The sequence below is a fragment of the Pocillopora damicornis genome, chromosome 2, assembly GCF_964200805.1.
Source record: "Pocillopora damicornis chromosome 2, jaPocDami1.2, whole genome shotgun sequence".
Lineage (NCBI taxonomy): Eukaryota > Metazoa > Cnidaria > Anthozoa > Scleractinia > Pocilloporidae > Pocillopora > Pocillopora damicornis.
Genome location: NC_142671.1, coordinates 22350034 through 22369323, shown reverse-complemented (window position 1 = coordinate 22369323; position 19290 = coordinate 22350034). Strand labels below are relative to the sequence as shown.

General features: G+C 37.4%; 2 protein-coding genes and 1 long non-coding RNA gene across 4 annotated transcripts; 1 reads left to right on the top strand and 2 right to left on the bottom strand.

The window, feature by feature from the left end:
* Positions 1 to 247: 247 nt before the first annotated feature.
* LOC113676457 (uncharacterized) lies at positions 248 to 5481 on the bottom strand. 2 transcript variants are annotated; one of them, XM_027193112.2, is made up of 5 exons: positions 5363 to 5481; positions 4343 to 4434; positions 3024 to 3183; positions 2094 to 2259; positions 248 to 792 (listed from the first exon to the last, which is right to left on the bottom strand). In XM_027193112.2, the coding sequence occupies exons 1-5, from the start codon at positions 5399 to 5401 to the stop codon at positions 344 to 346; spliced, it is 906 nt and encodes a 301-aa protein (XP_027048913.2). In that variant the 5' UTR covers positions 5402 to 5481; the 3' UTR covers positions 248 to 343. The 2 variants fall into 2 exon arrangements, with proteins under 2 accessions (XP_027048913.2, XP_027048914.2); XM_027193113.2 differs by having other exon boundaries at positions 4668 to 5390.
* Positions 5482 to 7926: 2445 nt separating this feature from the next.
* On the top strand, positions 7927 to 19211 carry LOC113676471 (beta-TrCP). Its single transcript, XM_027193130.2, has 13 exons — positions 7927 to 8079; positions 8179 to 8413; positions 9420 to 9606; positions 10281 to 10371; positions 10845 to 10982; positions 11224 to 11342; positions 11968 to 12073; positions 13212 to 13355; positions 13957 to 14075; positions 14429 to 14491; positions 16269 to 16316; positions 16799 to 16877; positions 17438 to 19211. The coding sequence occupies exons 1-13, from the start codon at positions 7927 to 7929 to the stop codon at positions 17579 to 17581; spliced, it is 1626 nt and encodes a 541-aa protein (XP_027048931.2). The 3' UTR covers positions 17582 to 19211.
* Positions 14903 to 15642, bottom strand: LOC149050351 (uncharacterized). The gene is made up of 2 exons (XR_016183651.1): positions 15206 to 15642; positions 14903 to 15043 (listed from the first exon to the last, which is right to left on the bottom strand). It is a non-coding gene; the product is annotated as an uncharacterized LOC149050351 (long non-coding RNA).
* Positions 19212 to 19290: the final 79 nt, after the last annotated feature.

Here is a 19290-nt window from a genome sequence, read left to right as displayed (position 1 = left end):
TCACAGATGACGTCAAAATGTGGTAAGAACATCAGTGGCACACTCGGCTGCGCCTCGTGTGCCACTTTTTTGTTCTTACCACATTTTGACGTCATCTGTGATCTATTACTGAACAGACGCACGGCAACTTGGAATCTGTTTGTTAAATTTATAACCTAATCGCTTGTTAATAGGTATTTTTTGAAAGAGTAATCGGAGGGAAAAGAATGTCGGAAAATCTGACAAATTATTCAATAAAAAAACGCCATTAATGATTGCATAGTTTGACTATTCTTTATTCAACTCTTTTGATGAAAAGTTTTAATAAAGTGTCCACGATTTTCAGAAAATGCTATTTCTTCCCCTAATTTTTTGGGTTGCCGTGGATCGATTTGCTTTCGCGCGCGAAGAAAGGAGCAATACTTTCGGTAGAAAACGGAACCGGAAGTGACACTGGAATTGCTTCCATCCGGGGAAATCTGCTTGCTTTACCTCGGACCACAGTCGAACAATATCGGTCCCAGTCTACTGGGCCCCAGAGTTGTTCCTCCTTGCCCACAACACCGATGAGAGGCCACGCATCTGTGGCGGTGAAAGATAACGCAAAGTAACGCTTCGATCGATCTGATTGGTTGGCGGCAGCACCATGCACAGTGAATGGATGATGAAACGAAATTCCACCCGCGGGAACCTCCACATAAACAGCTTGACTGGGATCAAACGTCGGGTCGTTGATCTCAGAGGCAAACTTGTCTTCGATGAAGTGATTATAAAAAGGACCCTTATGACTTCCCGGTATGACTTGTAGACAACCTGAATAAATGAAGTGACTTGTTGATTTATATGTAACTAGTTTCTTCGATCTATTTTTAGTGAGAAGTGCTCCTGATGTTTAGTAAGAAAATAACCTTTCAAAGTCGTGCCTTCCCTCAACTCTAAATTCTGCACTCAATCCGTCGTCGTTGCGTCGCCGTTGTTGTAAATGTTTCCTTTCAAGCTAGAGTTAGAAACTCGATTCCCGGGTTGATACATGCGATAGACAAACCAATATAGGATCTTTTCTTTCTTCATTTCTTTTCCTATTCCTTAGGGCGTTATTATATCGAAGAGGTCAACTGAAATCATTACTTGAAGAAATTACCTAAGTATTGAGATCATAGCTTAAGAATAATCTCGATTTTAGAAACGAGTACATGGCAATTAAAAGAACCAAAAGAAAGGTACAAAAGGAGCGATAGGTTTCGCTTTGAGTAACAAATACGAGCTAGGTAATACAATCACAAAAAAAGTTATTGCTTACCAACGTTCGTGGGTCTTGATTACTTTATCGAGGATTACGGTCTAACTCGTCTTCTATTCAAAAACGACCTTGATCACGCGGGGTCTTATCCTGAACTGAAACGCTAACTATAATCTTCTGTCTAAAAGGAACTTATCACGGGGGCTTTAATCTAACAAAAAAATATTTCGCAACTTTTCTCGGAAGCGGCAACATTTAGTTTCAACGGAAGCAGTTACAGTCGTGGTTTGCTTAGTTCCCTGAAACGTCTCGTGCCCGTTTATTCGTAATGAGAAAAGTTTGAATCGGGTCCTAATTTGAAAATTTTTTGTCTTAAAAGAAAGGGCACTCAATTACACGCTTGATTATTAAGAGCAAAAGATCTTTGAAATAAAAATAAGAACTATTGATTCAATCAGCTGCGTTTGGAAAATATAGTAAATTGATTAAAAAAAAAGACACGATACCCTCTCCGATTAAAAAAGTTCAACGCGCAGGAAAGAAAAAATTTACTCAACGCGTTAATTCACTGTTGTAGCAATCATCCATACTAAAAACCTCAAAAATATATTTATCCCTTCTTATATTTTTGGCGAAGTTCAGGGTGGTTTTAATATGAGAACATAAATTTCTCACGGGAATAATATAAAAAATATTGGGATTTCTACGCGCAAATTTCTGCCATTGGAAAAATTTGAATGTGGCGCTCAGACTAATAAGAAGGTGAGTGGAGGGAAGCCACGACCAAAGTTCGCCTGGAGACGTAAAAAAATTGTATGTGCACTTGCCCTTTCTCACTCAATACTTGTTATAAAGGCCGTATTTATTTTCTTACCATTTTCTCTGCTAGAGTCATCAATTGAAAGGAAGCCCACCACAAGGTCTTTATTTGTGTGAGGCCAAAAAGTCCAGTCCTGGTGCCACTTGATCGGAAAACTGCCACCTTGTGGAAAGTTGAAGAATAGGGCGTCGTGCTGGATGTAACGGACGGAAGGACCAATCTGAAAATCAAATAACTTACAGATCTTTCAAGCCTCTTTCAAAACTAGAGAACCGAAATATGGGAAGAGAGACGGAGCTGCGGGATATTTTCTCAGGAATATTATCTTAAGTGTTCACACATTCTGACAGTGAAATACATATACGGTATTTCCTCGAATAAGGGCACGTCCTCTCGACTAAAAGGACGTGCACTTATTTGAAGGAGGGTGCTTGATCGAGAGAGGCGCTAGTCAAATTATTTTTCAACGAATTATACCCTTTTTTTTTGGCGAAATCTTCAATAGAAAGACAAAAACTTAACATTATCTACATATACGTAATTATAAAGGCAATATAGAGATAGAAAAATTACCGGAAGTAACTTAGTGGAAAAGATACTATTCTCTTGTACTAATTCCCCCTTGGTTCTTGTATCCCCGCTATTTAAGAAATTGAGGAAGGAGGGGTGGACGCTCATCCGAGAGGAGCGCTTGCGTGAGATTATGGCCTGGTATGGGGGGGGGGGGGGGGGGCGCACCCATAGGTGCGTAAGCGCTTAGTCAATAAATTATGGTATACCAGCGATTTCAAGATGATTGGATTGCTATTTTACGGTCGGGTCGAAGAAAACCTAACAAACATATCAATAAAAGAAATCTGTTGTGTTTCCGAGTCAATCATTTTGAAGGGAACCTGAAAATAAGATCAACAATTGAAGATTCTATACTCACTGCACTTTTGCCTACTTGGTTTATTTACTTATTGGATATAATGGATGACTCACCAAATCACAAACAATGTCTAATAGTTTCTTGTCGCGATGTATATCCTCAAATAATGGGTTAATGGCGGAAGGAAGTGAAACTCGTTTTAAAGTAGGCTTGGATGAGTTGTCTCTCCACTCAAGATGGAAACTTTTATCTGAGTTGGTCATGGTGGCGCTTCTGAAGAAAAATAAGCAAGACAGACAAAAAGTTGGATGTCAAAAATTACATTGACTTTCATATCTTCCCACAGTTACGGAATTTTTATGAGCTTCAAACTCACAAGAAATAAGCCTATACGAGCAAGCCATCATTATTAGCGCAGCAGGACGCGCACTACTCTACCCTAGGGAAGATTTGAGACGAGTCCGGCGGGAAGAGCTTTCAGAGGGTCTGGTAGGGCGAGACCCTTTGAGATCTTTCGCCGACCTGCAGTGCTCAACTTGAGGGCTTCAAATTTTATCACGGACGAAAAAACGCTCGAGCCGAAGCGCTCATAATGATGGCCTGCTCCCACGCTCCAAGCAATTCAACACAGCGGCTGTTCATTTCCTGTCATGTTCAGTTGGCAATTCAAACATAGCCCTGAACAGGCCATTTTACAGTTGTATACTTAGTTGTCAAGCCTTTGATTTGGAGTGAGGCTGAAGGTGACCTTCTTATGATAGAGACCAGTATCTGGTTAGCGTGGTAACAAAGTAATTTACACTTGAAAAGCAGCAAGGTTTGTATCATAACAAGGTCACCTCTAGCCTCACTCCTGTTCAAAGGCTTGGCAACCAAGCACGCAACTTTAAAATGGACTATTAAATTAATTCACTGGGCGTTTAATTATCCTAGCCCTCTGAGGGTTCAATTAATTGATGGTTTAATGTAATATTTCTTTACCATGTTTGCAAGCTTTCAATTATACTCAAAATTGAAAAGGAACCCAAGTCCCGAGGGTGTATTTGCATCATAAGTAACAATCGTCAGAGGCAGGCAATCTTCATTTTCAATTCTATTACAAAATTAGTCGATTGTAAACGCAAGGTTGAAGAGCTTTCAATAACTTTTTCCATAAGCTGCTATAGATGGTGTAGTAGGCGGCTGTACGCAGAAAGTGGATCTCAAGGCTAACCTCAAACTCAAGAGCCTGCACCCTGGCTAATCACTCAACGGTAATAGGACTTATGTATGACTTAAGACTTATGACTTGAGTAACCGGCTTTGTTGAAAACCCTTCCTCGCTCCCTGGGTCCGGTCCCCTCTCTTTCTTAAAATGAGAGCACGAGAATAATTTCCCTTCCGGCCCCTCCTGACCAGCATATTTTCATACCAAGTGTATATAATACTCAACCTTTTAACAAAATCATCTGCGGCATCAGAAAGCTCTTTGACTTTGGCAGCATCAAAAACGTCCTCTACGACAAGATAACCGTCTCTCTCATACTGTAGGATAAAGGCAAGTTGAGGGAAAATCAAATTTTAAACTTAAGTTTTCAATAAACTACATTTCCGTATGGCAAGGTAGTCCTGAGGTGAATCCGGGCGTTAACAACTAAGTCCGTATTTTGCCATACGGATCGTTTCCAAAAAAAAGGGTTATATAAGCCATACTGCAGACAAATTCAAAATAATTAAGTTTGGTACGAGTGCCATAAATAAACTACTAACTAACTAACTTTGTTTGCTTAAGCTGTGCTGAGAAACATTGGCCTTCGGTGCTCTGTTCGCTCTGCCACGACCTCGAGCCAAATTTCCCCAGTACGGCCCTCACGCTCGGTTATTAAGCAGTTGGAAGTGTTTATGTATGTTGCGTGACGTTACCAAGGGTAATATGGCTGTGATACCACAGCCAGACCGCACTATGTGTTTGGGGTTAATAATTGTTGACGTGAGACGGCCAAAAATAATTTAGTTAAAGAGACGCTTCAAATGGCCCATGAAGGCTTAAAAATATCCCAAACGCGTCGGCTAACATTTCATTTCACTTAATTTAAATATTCAGACCGAGAGGTAATTTAGATATGTAATATTCAGAGCTTTATTCATAACTCCCGTAGATTTTCATTTTTCACGTGAATTCATTGAGACCGTCACTGCTACGGCCAGAGTAGTTCGTAATCGATTGCATAGATCGCTCGTTAAATTTCGCTCAGAACCGGCTAGTTCAGCCAGTAATAAACCCTTAAAAAGAGCGACTGACACTCGTGTCATAATGCATTAAGTTAAAGAAATTCATAATGGCACGAAATGATGATATTTCGAATTACATCTCGCTCTCTAGATGGTATATAACGTATACGAAACGTGATATTACTACAACCGAATTACATGTACTGAGTGTAAAATAAACCTTATATTAATGCAATAATACCTTTAACTTTTGTTCTCCCGTGAGGCCTGAAGTTGTCATTGCGCAATTAATCAACTAGCAAGAGCCCCGGCCCCAATCACAGGAATTACTCACTCAGTGAAACTGGGGGAGAGAGAATTAATTAATTAATAGTCACGCTTTATGCTTTCATTAGTTTTCATTCAGTCTGAGTTAGTGATCAGCCTGACCGCTCGAACAATTACGCCAAATGTTGAATAACTTGTAAGTTTCTTGAGAATCTATGGCAAAGTCATGGAATATGGAAATTAAAGTTTCTACTTTTATTTTATTTTTTTATTTATGACATTATCGCTTTTGCATACAGGCACAGTCACATAATAATTTGCGAAATACAACATTGCTATTAAATGTATTTAAATCTTGGTAATTTATTTGTAAAACAAGTAATAATCAAAATCTTGTAAGGAGCGTTCGATCTCTGGAAAATAATATTTTTCGGCAGAAATATTCAGAGAGAGTGTTATATTTTTCCACGCAGTGTTATAAGCAAGTTGTAAAGTTGAACACAACAATATGGTTGAATAGCTCAGCATCTTGGTTAAGGACTTAATTCAAAGGTGTCGGTGGACTTGGTGAAATTGTTTAACATCCAGAGAGAGGCGACACAAATAGTATGCGTTCTCCTTACGTCGAACACAACAAAGTAGACAAAATGGAGTTTTTTTTTCATAAGTGCGCAGCGGATTAGATAACCTGGTGGCCACTGTTTTCATTTGTCTGGTCACCATATAAGTCTGCTTTAAGAAAGAGCAAGATGGATGATGCAACAAATCTTGCCTGCGAGTCGTAATTGGCAGCGAATTCCTCTGTAACGTAAAAATTAAATCTTGGAGGATTTTTAGCGACTTAAACAAAGGATACAAAAAACTTCTGATGTTGTGTGACATTATCTGCGTGTAGGCAGGCCGAGAGAGGCACGGAGAGACATTCGTGACCAGCTGGCGGATGATTAGCCAGTAATCAAACGCCTATTTTCCTGCTCTATTCATTTCCACACACTGGGAAATTTACCACCGTAAAAATGCAGTGGGAGAGATTCTCACGAGAGGAAATGTTGTTTGTAATAAACACGTCACCCTTGTATTTGGAAAGTTGTTCTTCTTTTTGTGAAATAGTCCAGTTCCTGAACTCAGCTGTACCTTGTTGTATGATTGGATCGCGAACCTGATCCTCTGAGGTAGAAGAGATTCATCAAAAGGCTCTTTAGGAATTGCCTAAATTTATTTTCTCTTTTCTTTTCTTCACTTTTTTTCCGTCCCTAGCCAATACGTACCCAATGATACGGAAGTGGATTTCCCGGTCGAAACACCCTTAAACAGGCTTCGGTGAAGGGCGTGCTGCAGATTGTGATTAAATTTCATTCACGGGCCTCAAGGAAAGTGCTGACGGTGTTGATAGGATCTATGCAAGATATGATCAACAAAAATAGACATAACATAAAATTGCAGGGGTTGATCTTCCCCCGTAAGAAGACACGCGGGGACAGCCCGAGGACAGGAAAGGGGGAATAGGGAACTAAGAGACAGGGTTTACGTGTGTATGTGATTCTCGCCTTTTTTCTTTTTTTTTTGGGAAAAATGATAATAACAATGATGATAATGATGATGAAGCAACAATCTGGGTCGTTTCACAATCTGGCAAGATGCTAATGCAGTATTCTGACCTCGGTCTTTGACTCGAAATAGACGGTAGAAAGGTTAAGAAGTTATGTTCGTCGCGATAATCTCGATATAATTATTTTGAATCTTTCCAGCTTTAAGCCTAGTTGGTGGTCTAATATAATTTAACTCTGCTCCTGTTTTCACTAAGGTTACAAGGACGATGGAACTGGGGCTGCTTTAGCCCCTACTTTTTGCAAGGACGAAGTTTCATTTTGTGTTAGCATGAGGTTAGTATGAAGAAGAGCGCGAGAATTAGCGTGAATAATAAATTTCAAACATTACTAGGGGGGAAAGGGTTAGCCCCGAACCCTTCTACAAACTCGCGCCAATACTCGTTTTCAAGCATCCTCAGTTAAAAATAGGCTTTGCTGTCCCTGCGTTACCATCAATCAAAACCGTATTTTAACGCTCAGCTATTCAAAATGATTTCCTAATCTTGATCATTTGATGAAAGGCAGGGTCAGCTTTTTTTTTCTTTATTAACAAACATCAAGTGTCTAAAAGGGCTTTTCCCGGTCGGCTGGTCAGTTCCCCTTTCGATTAATTATGTTTGCTTGTGGTTGTCTTGTGGAAGTACTTCTTCGCATTTCAGCCGGTCAGACAAGTTTTTTTGAGGTACAAAAGGTGTAAATTTAATCCTGTTACCAGTACGACCAGTCTAGCACGCAATTTTCTTGCCTGTAAAAGCTCAACTATTGATACTTTACTGCACTGCAAGACGAGATAATCGCAATTGAAAGAAGCGTTTTTGTTTTGTATAATATTTTTAGAACACCACGACAAATAGGAAGCGATCCGTTTCCTTGGGGTGTCTCCCTTGAGATCATTTATTTCCGGCCGAGTGATTTAGCAATCTGGAGAGAGTTATTGTTTGGACTGCTCATGCGTAATGGAATTTTCGTGATGTCACGATTAGATTCAAGAAGGTTCGCTATCAAACAGAAGGAAGAAGGATTTTTTCGGACTTCTAACAAAGTTCGGTATTCTACAGCCATGGAGGACGAAATGATTGATTACGGCTTCGAGGAAGATAGTGTAAGAGAGAAATTGAAAGCCGCTAGGGAGATTCTCCTCTTTAAACTCTTAACTTTCCGTGTTGTTTGATTTGAAATATCCTTTTCGAAATTCGTTTAGGTGATGGTTATCGATGGCGAAGACGAAAAATCAAGCGAGAAGGAAAGCGAGAGAAGCCGAGAACTTTTCATTGAACAAAGTCAAGCTTGTGCTAAGCATTTTGAGAAATGGTCAGAAACCCAACAAGTCGAATTCGTTGAATTTTTACTTTCGAAAATGTGCCATTATCAACATGGACACATAAATTCGTATCTGAAGCCAATGCTACAGAGAGATTTTATAACCGCTCTGCCTGGTAAGTTGATTATACCTTTTTGTGCTCAGGCAAGTTTACTTTTCCTTTCGTGACAGGCTTAAGCGAGTAATACCATTTCGAATTAAGATCTATACGTAATGGTTTCACCAAACGGAGAACATTCAGGCGACACTCAGACAATTCCATGGGGTTGTTTTGGAAGGACTGCTGTTTTATCATAGTCACCTACAAAACCGATGTGTTGATTATAGAGTGTTTACCATTTTTTACGGGACCTTTTGACAACAGTTAAGTAACTTTTCATCTGGCAGAGGAAAGTTCCCAATATCACGGGAAACCAATATCGGTGCTGTGGCATGTTTGTGTCAAAATATTTTCGACTTGCCGTGTTTAGAGATGGCTTGTGCACCTCACAATCCATCTGCAATTGTTTTCCTGAGTTCTGGGGAATGTTTATACAAGATTTAGCCCCGGCGTACCCTATAAAAAACTGTACTCTTAAAAATTAAGTGAATAGTTAACACAGGGTTAGGATTTTGCTAAACACGACCTTGAAATCACGAAAGATATTTATCGTCCAAACGTTATTTTTCAGTCGGTGATACATATCATGTTGATATCTAACTTGTGCAATATCAAGTGATAACAAATTAAAGAAGGTGAATTTAAGAAATTATAGAAAATAACCCAAGGATTGCATCTCTAATACCACACATTTCATTGTTTGGTTTCAATTTTAGTTTTTCTGTGGACGTTTTTTCTGAACAACACGAGCCACAGATTTATTACTTGTTAATAGATCTTTCAAGGTGTTCTACACGCATGCATGTACTTGGCAATCTTTTTTATGCAAATCTTTGGTTTCTTTTTGTTTGTTTTTTTTGTTCCATGTTGTAAGCCACGGATTTACCGGAAGATCTTAAAATTGCATCAGTTTATGACCTTATTATCAAAACTGAGAGAGTGATTAGTTCCAGATTGGCTGGTTTTTTTTTTGTCTTTTTGTTATGTAGAATTCAGCTTTACTCTCATTTCTGCTCTACAGCTAAAGGTTTGGACCATATAGCTGAAAAGATTTTGTCCTACTTGGATGCAGAGTCCTTGTGTGCTGCAGAAAGGGTTTGCAAGGAGTGGTATAGAGTAATTTCAGATGGTATGCTATGGAAAAAGCTCATTGAAAAGAAAGTTCGAACTGATCCTTTGTGGAGAGGATTGTCAGAAAGAAGGGGATGGTAAGTAAGGATAAATCATTTAACATGATCCTTCAAGCTGCTAAGCTTTGATCTAAATTGTGTTTGAGTAGAAAATTTCCTTAGTTACTTAGCAGTCATTGTGGCACACCCACAGAATGGTTGTTTATCTTTTGATTCCACTGGTGATGTGAGGTGTAGGAGTTAGATATAGGCTACCAGGGTTGTAGCTAAGGATATGAGCCACTCAGGTTAGGATTAGAGTGAGCTACAGAAAGCTCAAGAAAGGAATGCTATATTGAAATAACATTCCCAATCTTTGGCACCCCCTTCTCAGCAAGACTTTTTCAAACATTTTAAATGAAAAGATTTCTTTCAATATCAAACAACTTAGCATGCATCACCTTAAACTGTTTGCCTTTACTAAGTAATTGCTGAGCAAAATAGAGGCAGCTCTCCTGTTACTCAGATGGCAAGCCTGAGCCATAGTAGTGGGTGGATGGCATTATCACCTTGCTTCAAAGATGTATCAAAAGCAAAGTGTGTCTTTGAGGCATATGGGACATAAGTGTCTCCTCTTCATGAGTAACTTAGTGATCCAGATGTATTATCACGTGTTTCAATATACTCTCCTGGTATATGTTATGATATGCTAGATGTAGTATCACCATCTGTTAGTTTGTGAGAAGACTTACAGTTGAGGTGTGTGTCTTTAGGGACAAGTATTTATTCAAAGCCCAAGTACCCGAGCTTCCTGACAATGCTTCCTTTAGAAGACTGTATCCAAAAGTTATTGAAGAACTTGAGGTAAAAAATTATATCAATGTGAATAAGTATTTAATGCTACAATCAAAGTTGAGCATAAAACTTTAGGTGGCTCTAAATGATTTTGCTTATGTGTATACACTAATTTTTTTCACACATTGATGCTACCACAATTTTTAATGCTTTCCTTTTAAACTTATTTCTCAGCATGTTTAAATCATTTTCCAGCATTCAACATTACTATAGCAACACTATATGCTACAAGTACCCTCAATTCTAGCTTTATGTGCTTATAACTTAAAAATGAGCATCTTTTATTTCAATGTCCTCATTTTTTATTGTTAAGAGACAATCAGCATATCAAGATTCATTTTAATACAAGAGCTATGTGAAATTTTAAAAAAATTGAAAAGAAAGGAAAGAAAATATAAACAGACTATTTTGAGCCAGCTCAAATCATTGTTCTGGAAACCTCTGTATTATTAACATTTGTGTCTCTTAATTATTTACTGTAGACAATTGACACAAATTGGCGTTGTGGTCGTCATGTTCTTCACCGTATTCTGTGCCACAGTGAGAATAGCAAAGGTGTCTACTGTCTGCAGTATGATGACCAGAAAATAGTTAGTGGACTTCGAGATAATACAATTAAGGTATGCAGTCTGAGGATTAGTTGTTTAATTGATTTATTGTACCTCTAAATATTTTTGCATGCTTATTTCTGCCTATTGTTGATTTATTTACTTCTAACTTGATTATGAAATGGTAGTCATGTCAATACAATTTCTATTTTAAAGTACTGCTGAAATTGCATTTGTAATTTCACAAGGGGAAATTAATTTGTCTTCATTAACAGTAATTTAAAGTGGTGATGTACATTTTTTCACAATGTAGATATGGGACAAAAACAAATTAGAATGTGTCAAAGTTCTAACAGGCCACACTGGGTCTGTACTGTGTCTTCAGTATGATGAGAATGTTATAGTCACAGGATCAAGTGATTCCACAGTAAGGTACGTTTCAAAAACTGCCTAGCCTGGCTAATGAGCTTGGGAAGTTGCAGAAGCACTCTTCTTAGTGTCTAATGTTGTTAGGGAAAGAAATGGTTTAAGTTTGAGACCTTTTATGATGATTACTCATGGGTAACGACAGTCAATGGAAGTTTCCTGTGTATTTCTTAATGCAGAGAGATCAGGTAAGGAGTTTTTGACATAGTGAAATATGTAGACCTCAAATAACTTCAGGCAGGATTTATACCCTAAGTAGCCACAAACAAATGAATTTGTGGACAATATATGAACTTTACTCTATTCTTAAACAATTCCTAGTAGTGTCATGATGGTTTTATTATTGTTGACTTATTAGAAGGATCCTCTGGTAAAATCCTCTGATAATTTGAAACCACCAAAGTAAAGTGGTTAGTTGTAGGATCTGAAATAGGGCATTTTCATAGGGTAACAGTACAATAATAATTTGAATGTTTTTTGTTCAATTGGTGAATCCTGGGTCACATTTTAAATTTAACTTGAGTTGTGAAATTAAAGGATATGACTTCTAATTTCAGTCTTTTTTCTTGGCTGGCACATGCATCTTATCCATATATTATGTAATCATATAGTTTTGTTATATAACTTGCAGGGTATGGAATGTTCTTACTGGAGAAATGTTGAACACCTTAATCCATCACTGTGAAGCTGTGCTTCATCTTCGATTCCAAGAAGGCATGATGGTGACCTGTTCAAAGGTACTGAAATGAAATTATCATTGATTGCCATCTTAGAATGAGTGCCCATGCCTAAAGAAGAACTCCCCCCCTGCCCTAAAAAAAAACAACAACAGCAACGCCCATCCCATGGCCAAGTTTGATGAAGATTAAGCACTCCTTTTTATTAATAATCTTTAAAGAAAACTTTATCAGCTGAGATTAACATGAAACAGTAACAACCTGATAATGTTGTGGCCCTCAATTCAATCAAACTGAGAATAAAAGTAGTAAATAGATGTAAACATAGTGTTTAAGAACCCCAACTTGAAGAAGGCAGACCAGCTAGCTATGTGCAAAGTGCAGCCAAGGAGTTAAATTCAGGGCAACCAGAGACAAATACAGTAAGTATTCTTGTGATAAACAATCTCTCTGCCCTGGGCTTTGGCTCAAATTTTAAACAAATGTCCAGGAGTTTCTTCAAGGAAATTAGGTGTAGGCAGATGAAGCAAATATAATGTATTAGTTTTACTTTGAAGGAGCCACCTGTACCATCCTTGATCATGTCTACCCTTCCATTTGATAAAGTCATGTTAGTGGGCCTATCAAACTTCAATGTTTTGTCAGCAGAACTTCACAGTTTTCCTGCCCATTTGGGTGAAGGTTTTACATTACAGGCTCACTTGAAAAGGTTTTCATCCTTGTTGGTCAGCAGTGGCATTTGTAGTCAACAAACAAGGCAGAAATATCAACACAATTACACCAAATTACAGTTTCAGGGTTGTGGACTTGTTGGTATAAAACTGTGAAGTTTTGGTTTCAAATCATTGAAGTTTGATAGGCCATGGGAACTGTTTTTATTGCCTGCAAGGGTAGATGCAATTGAAGATAAGACCATGCATGCAATTTGAACAAACATTTCCACATCCCAAGTGACCGCATTGTGAGACAAATAATTACATTTCTCTTTTGAAATGTTATTTACCACAGTGAATAACCGCAATCTATTTTAAGACATTTTTGGTTTGTAAATGAAGCATGTTTACTTAAGTTCTCTAAGGAAAAACACATAGCAATACAGGTGGAACAGGTGCTTTGTGACAGTTGTTATCTCCAGAAGGGAAATAATTCTGAGCAATGTTTGCTTCAAACTTAAAACATTTCATGGTGATCTTGATAGGATCGCTCCATTGCCGTGTGGGATATGCAGTCCCCTACGGACATAAACCTGAGAAGAGTTTTGGTTGGTCACAGAGCAGCTGTGAATGTGGTGGACTTTGATGATAAGTACATTGTGTCTGCATCTGGAGATAGAACAATAAAGGTATCAGTGAAACTATTACTAGGGTTGACCAGCTAAAACTTTTTTTGTCTGGTTGAGGGTCTGGTCAAGGAAGGAGCTTTTGAAAAATGCTGCTTTTGTAGATTCAGAATGAAAAAATTATTGTTGTTTGGCTTGAGAAACTGTCTTTAGCTCCTTAACTCAGCAAGTTTCCTCTTATTTTGCCACAATGCATATTACTACATGTGGCTGTGTTAAAGGGTTTTGTTGAAACACATCATCTGTTGAAAACTTCAATGGTTTTTCAAAACTGTGTTACAGTGTGAAAAGAAAAAAATCCCAAACCCTACTTTGTTTAGGTCAGCTTGGTTACATTTAGAACCTGTATTTCTTTCTTGCTAAGAGGTTGGCCTTACAGTTTTGTCGATATAAAATGAGTTTACACATCTTTTAACACTCCATTTTTCTGAAGTAACAATCTACTGTACTACTGTCTGATGAATTTTTACAAGCATTTTGATTACCTAGAATTTCTTTGAACTTCTTACTGCATAAAGATGTGACCCAGGCACCCAAGAACTGTAAGGTAACTTGTAAGGATACTGTTAACTTAATTACACTTACAGTGTTACTTTTACCTCAGGTATGGAGCACCTCCACTTGTGAATTTGTGAGAACCTTGAATGGACATAAACGTGGCATAGCATGTCTGCAATATCGTGATCGTTTGGTTGTTAGTGGGTCTTCAGATAATACTATAAGGTGAGTAACCCCTAAGAGTGACAAGCATCTAATTTCTCCCTACAAGATCACCTCTGAATCACATATCAGGTAACGAGAATAGAAGAGATGATCATCAAGTAAAGAAGTTCTTGATTGTTAAACAAATTCTCCTTGGCAACACTGTACTAGAGAACAGGTGAGTATAGGGGATATGCAAACTGATGTTAGGATGTAAAGGGTTTGCCTACTGATTGGGTTTTATCATAAATGTTTAATGTTTCCTTATGACTGTCAGAGGCCTTTTGATAGACATAATAAATAACAGTGGAACTCAAATTATGTTTTAGTAACATCTGGCATTTTTTTGTCTTCAATGTTATGGTTTACAACAGATTATGGGACATTGAATGTGGAGCCTGTCTTAGAGTCTTGGAGGGCCACGAGGAATTAGTCAGGTAATAAGGTTTTTTTGTGGTATCTTGTCTTTAAACCAGTCCCTAATCCTCCAACTCCCAGAAGTGATTAACATGTAACTTCTCCATATAGATGAGTAGCACAATCACCATGCCCATAGGGGGTTGACTGCAAACTTTCAATGATTTCTTTTGTTTTACATTTTCATTGAAGCCAAATCTTTGCTTACAGGTAAAGTTGTTCTTATTGATTATATTAAAAGCAAAAAATCAGAAAACCACATTACTGTCTTTGAGAAAATACCCGTGAAAGATGAAAAATCGAGCCAATTTTGGTTGTAATGCGTAACACAATCTCAGTGGTAAAATTTTTTTAAATACATTTTTCACTGAAAAGAAAGCTCGTTTGAGCAAACAAATTACACCCAATGATAACACACAATAAACACTACATTTGAGCAAAACTTTGACATTTCAAGTTTATTAAAACGCATAGAAAAGATTCATCATTCTTAAGTATCCTTTGTGTAACGCTGGGTTTCAGAATTTGGAAGTACACCAAGTTGTTGTCCGCAGAATGACTGAACTGGAATCCTGTGGGAACAAAAACACATTAACCAAATGCTCATACTTGGTGTTCTAAAATAACGAAAAATCAGTCTAAAGGATTGACTATAAACGGAGAAATATCAGTGTAAAACCGTTGCTACGGTTTTGTAAAACCTGATTATGCAATAATATTTTTCATCAACTTACCTGCTCCTTCACTACTATACTTCAAACACGGCAAAGTCGGGTTTCGAAATCGATCACACTTCAATGCTCATAAGTTTCTCCTGTCATTTCCAAGTTTTCGGGTCCATATCTTTAGAAACGGCCAAAATATTCACTTTTGACCAAGTCGCTACGCTTTTTACCATGTTGACGCCATATTGAGAATGGAGTCTCGCCACAAATGCCACCAAAAGCGCTATGAAATCTGCTGTTTGCTCCGCCATTTTCGCCTTCATCTTTTCATCTCCGTGTTGAAAATAGCTTGGTAACCTTTTCTATTTTGGTTTCTGCGACGTTATCAAGGGTCGGGGGTCTTCAAGCTCAATAATTTTCCTGAGATTTAGCCATCTGTAAATATCGCTTCAAGTGCGCTTGACAAGAGGTATGGTTAACGAAAAGGAAGAAAGGCTTGCGAGGATCAAAGAGTGGAGGAGGAAAAAGCAGGAAAAGAATAGGCTAAGGAATCTAAAATATAATGAAAAGAATCGCAAAAAGAGAGCTGAATTTCCAAGAGAAAAATGGTAATGTGATCTTCAAGTTGTAAAGAGGCAGAAAGTCAGTTTTTAGAGTGCCAGTTGATCTCACTGAGGAGATACTAGCCTCCATGTAATACAAAATGTTATTATTTCTACTTTTTTACTGTGTCAGTGAACTCGAAATTGATTATTTGTGAAAAAGACCACACCCACAAGGGATTATGGGTAAATACAAATTTGAATCAAATGTGACAAAAATAAAATAGTTTGAAATAAATCAGTTGTAATAGTAAATGTGAATTTAAAACAGACCTAAAGAAGTGATTTTGTCTCAAACTAGCAATTTTCACATTTTCCATACATGTTACAGAAGTGGGTATGGTGATTGTGCTACTCATCATAATATTCATACATTAACCAGCAAACAGGTTTTGAGAATACTCAAATTACTACAAGTAGGTAGAAGGAAGAATTAGCCATCAGATTGTGGGATTTAAAAGGTTAACCAAACAACAAATCTAGTGTGAAAGATTGGACTAAATTTTGTTGTATAAATGTTTGGTTCTCAGGTGTATCCGGTTTGACAACAAAAGGATAGTCAGTGGAGCTTATGATGGGTGAGGAACTGTTCCTATCTCTAACTTCAGAAACAAGGAAAACAAGAAATATTCAGGCTGTGTCCTCAGTATATGAGATGAAGTTGAAAACAGCACTTTCTCAGAAAATACAACAAAAGGTTCCCATTCATTGTGGAAGAGGATGAAGTGTTTTTTATCCCTTTGTGTCCGATAGATTTAAAGAAGAACATATATCGTTGGCAGAAATGCTTTACATAATGATGGTCAAAAAGGGTTTAAAAGTTTTTTGTTTTGGTCCGTTTTCATATGGATGGTTGGCCTAACTGTATAAATAAAAGTTGTTGTTGGAAAATGCAGTTTTTAATGGTTTTTGTAAGCTCTTTTTTTTGTCAACAATAAATCCACATTTAGTTTTTAGTTGGAAATTGAAATGAATATGTTTGAGGGCTCTAATGAAGGATTGACAAATCCAACATGTTGTGTAATCAATCCTGAAATACCTGGTCCATTTCTATTGACAGGAAAATCAAGGTTTGGGATCTTCAGGCTGCTTTAGATCCAAGGGCTCCAGCTGGAACACTCTGTCTCAGAACTCTTGTGGTATGTCACTATATCATGTTGTTCATTTGTCTTAAACCCTACCTTGTATCCAGATAATGGAACTTCAGCAAATAGTTATCTCTTTCCTTTTGGAGTCCATGCTATTGCAGACACTATGCCATTATGGACAGATTCAATATCTCTGAAACTGCATTAAAATGTATTGAAACAATTCGGGTTATTAAAGAATTGCAGATAATTTCATGTGGTCCAAAACTAACCTTTCCACCATTCTACTTGGTGGCCATGAATGAAGTTGATGTATTGAACAACTAATTTACTTTAAACTGTCTAAGAGTGTTCAATTTGAACAGTAATAACACCATTTTGCATCAATTTTGTATCACATGAAAGTAAATTTGAACTACAAATTAGACAAATCCAGACATCTTTTAAGAGTGTTAAAGAGTAGACAGTATGTTACACTTTACAAAGGAACCCTGTGTTTCCATCTCCTTGTGCTGTTTAGGCTTTACTTTTACAGGCACCAAATGGTGGTCTGAAAGGTGGCAGCTGCCTCAAAAGATGGCTATTTTTAACATTGTTCTATTTCTCTACAGGAGCATAATGGCAGAGTATTCAGACTTCAGTTTGATGATTTCCAGATAGTTAGCAGTTCCCATGATGATACAATACTCATGTGGGATTTCCTTAATTACACTCCAGACCAAAATGGAAAAGCAGGCGTTAGCCCTTCAAGATGACCTGTTCATAATCTACCCCTAGCCCTTTGTTTATCATATATTTGTACAAAAAATGGAAACCCTTGAAAATGAAGATAGTTGTAAATAATTTATGGCATAGTAGTCCAATCATGTAGTATTTGGTGCTTATGCTAATGCATATAGAGAGAGTTGTGTAGGGTAAATCTTCATGAAGAGTGTAATAGCAGTATTACACCAATAACGTTTAGTTCACTGTTTCAATTGGGAGAATAATGCTCATAGGACTGCCTGTACAGGTAGAATATAACACTTTAAAAATTGTCCTGTTGGCTGATTTTTGTATATTGCTGTGTCACTTGATAGTTTCAGTCCATAAACTGGCATTGCTGGGCATGGTCAATCACAAGTATGTGTTGAACTTCTGTGATTTCTGTTTGGCAATCAAGGGCTTCTGTAGCTTATTCTTAACATTTCAAACTCCCCAGTTAAATTTCCTATGCTTAATTATTTCATGGTTAGATATCTGTGTGAGAGAGTGAAACTTTCCAGTTCATTTTCTTTTTAACTCAGTTGACAGAAACCTTCAACCAATGTTTTCTTCTACATATTGTAAAATCAATCCAACAGGACTTGATATCTTGGCTTAATTTGCCAGAGAAGTTGTAGATTTCTTTGCAGTCTACATCAGTTGGCATGATAAGCTTTCAAGTCAGTTTATTTGAACACTTTAGGATTCAACACTGAGAAGTGTCTTCCTTAAAAGGACCTGTGATGTTTTAATTATTTTTTTTTCTCTTTTGCCACCCACATCAAATGAATTGGAGCTGCTGCTGCAACAACTCTTGAAACTACCTTAATCGCTGAGTCTTTGCCCCCTGACACAGTGACCAGTTAACATTTTGGTTAATTATCTTTATGAAATTTTCCATGGAAACAAGGACATTTGAAAAGGAATGTTCTTTTTACAGAATACTGTTACACATTGTGATGTACAAGTTTGGTGTAGCATTTAAGCCCGTGATTACTCAGCTTTTTGATCAACTGTACATTGCAAGTTTGTTGTGGCTAGTGTAAAAATTATTGACTAATGCTCTTTTGATAATTTTCTCTTGGTTTATCTTCATCTTTGTCACTCTGACAAAAGCTTAAAATTATATTAAATTTTAAGGGTAAAGTAGTATTTGTTCTTATCTTTTGATTGTCACGTTGTGTACTTAGTGAAGAGCTCTAAACTCTATTGTATTTATCTCTCCAGGCAGAAAGCTCACCCTCATCTCAATGCTGTAAAAATAATGATGTATCTTCCAAACAAATAATTCTTGCTGTTACTGTTGTCATTTGTAAGTTCCTAGATGATCGTCATTCACTCTTTTCCCCATTATTTACTTTATTTCTAATCAAAAGTATTGCAACAGTGGTGAGCTTTCCTAGTGAGCTGGTTCCAACTTAGCCTAAGTGTCTTTAATCTCATAGGTAGATTAAAAGCAATTATTGAAAGAAGTTACCTATGTGTGATGATAATTTTCAGTTAATAGTGCAGTGTCAGTAAGATTATGTAATGATATTTACTGTGTGTTGTACATAATTGGTGCATGTTGTCCCTTCAAATTTTTGTATCTCTTGGTTTAGTATACAAAAATTGTATATTAAATTTTGTTTCACAACTTTATTTGCTTGATAGTTTGGCAAGGGTTCTGAGCTGGGACACAACCTTAAAGAAGGCTGTTGTGGGTGTCATGCAAGCTAGA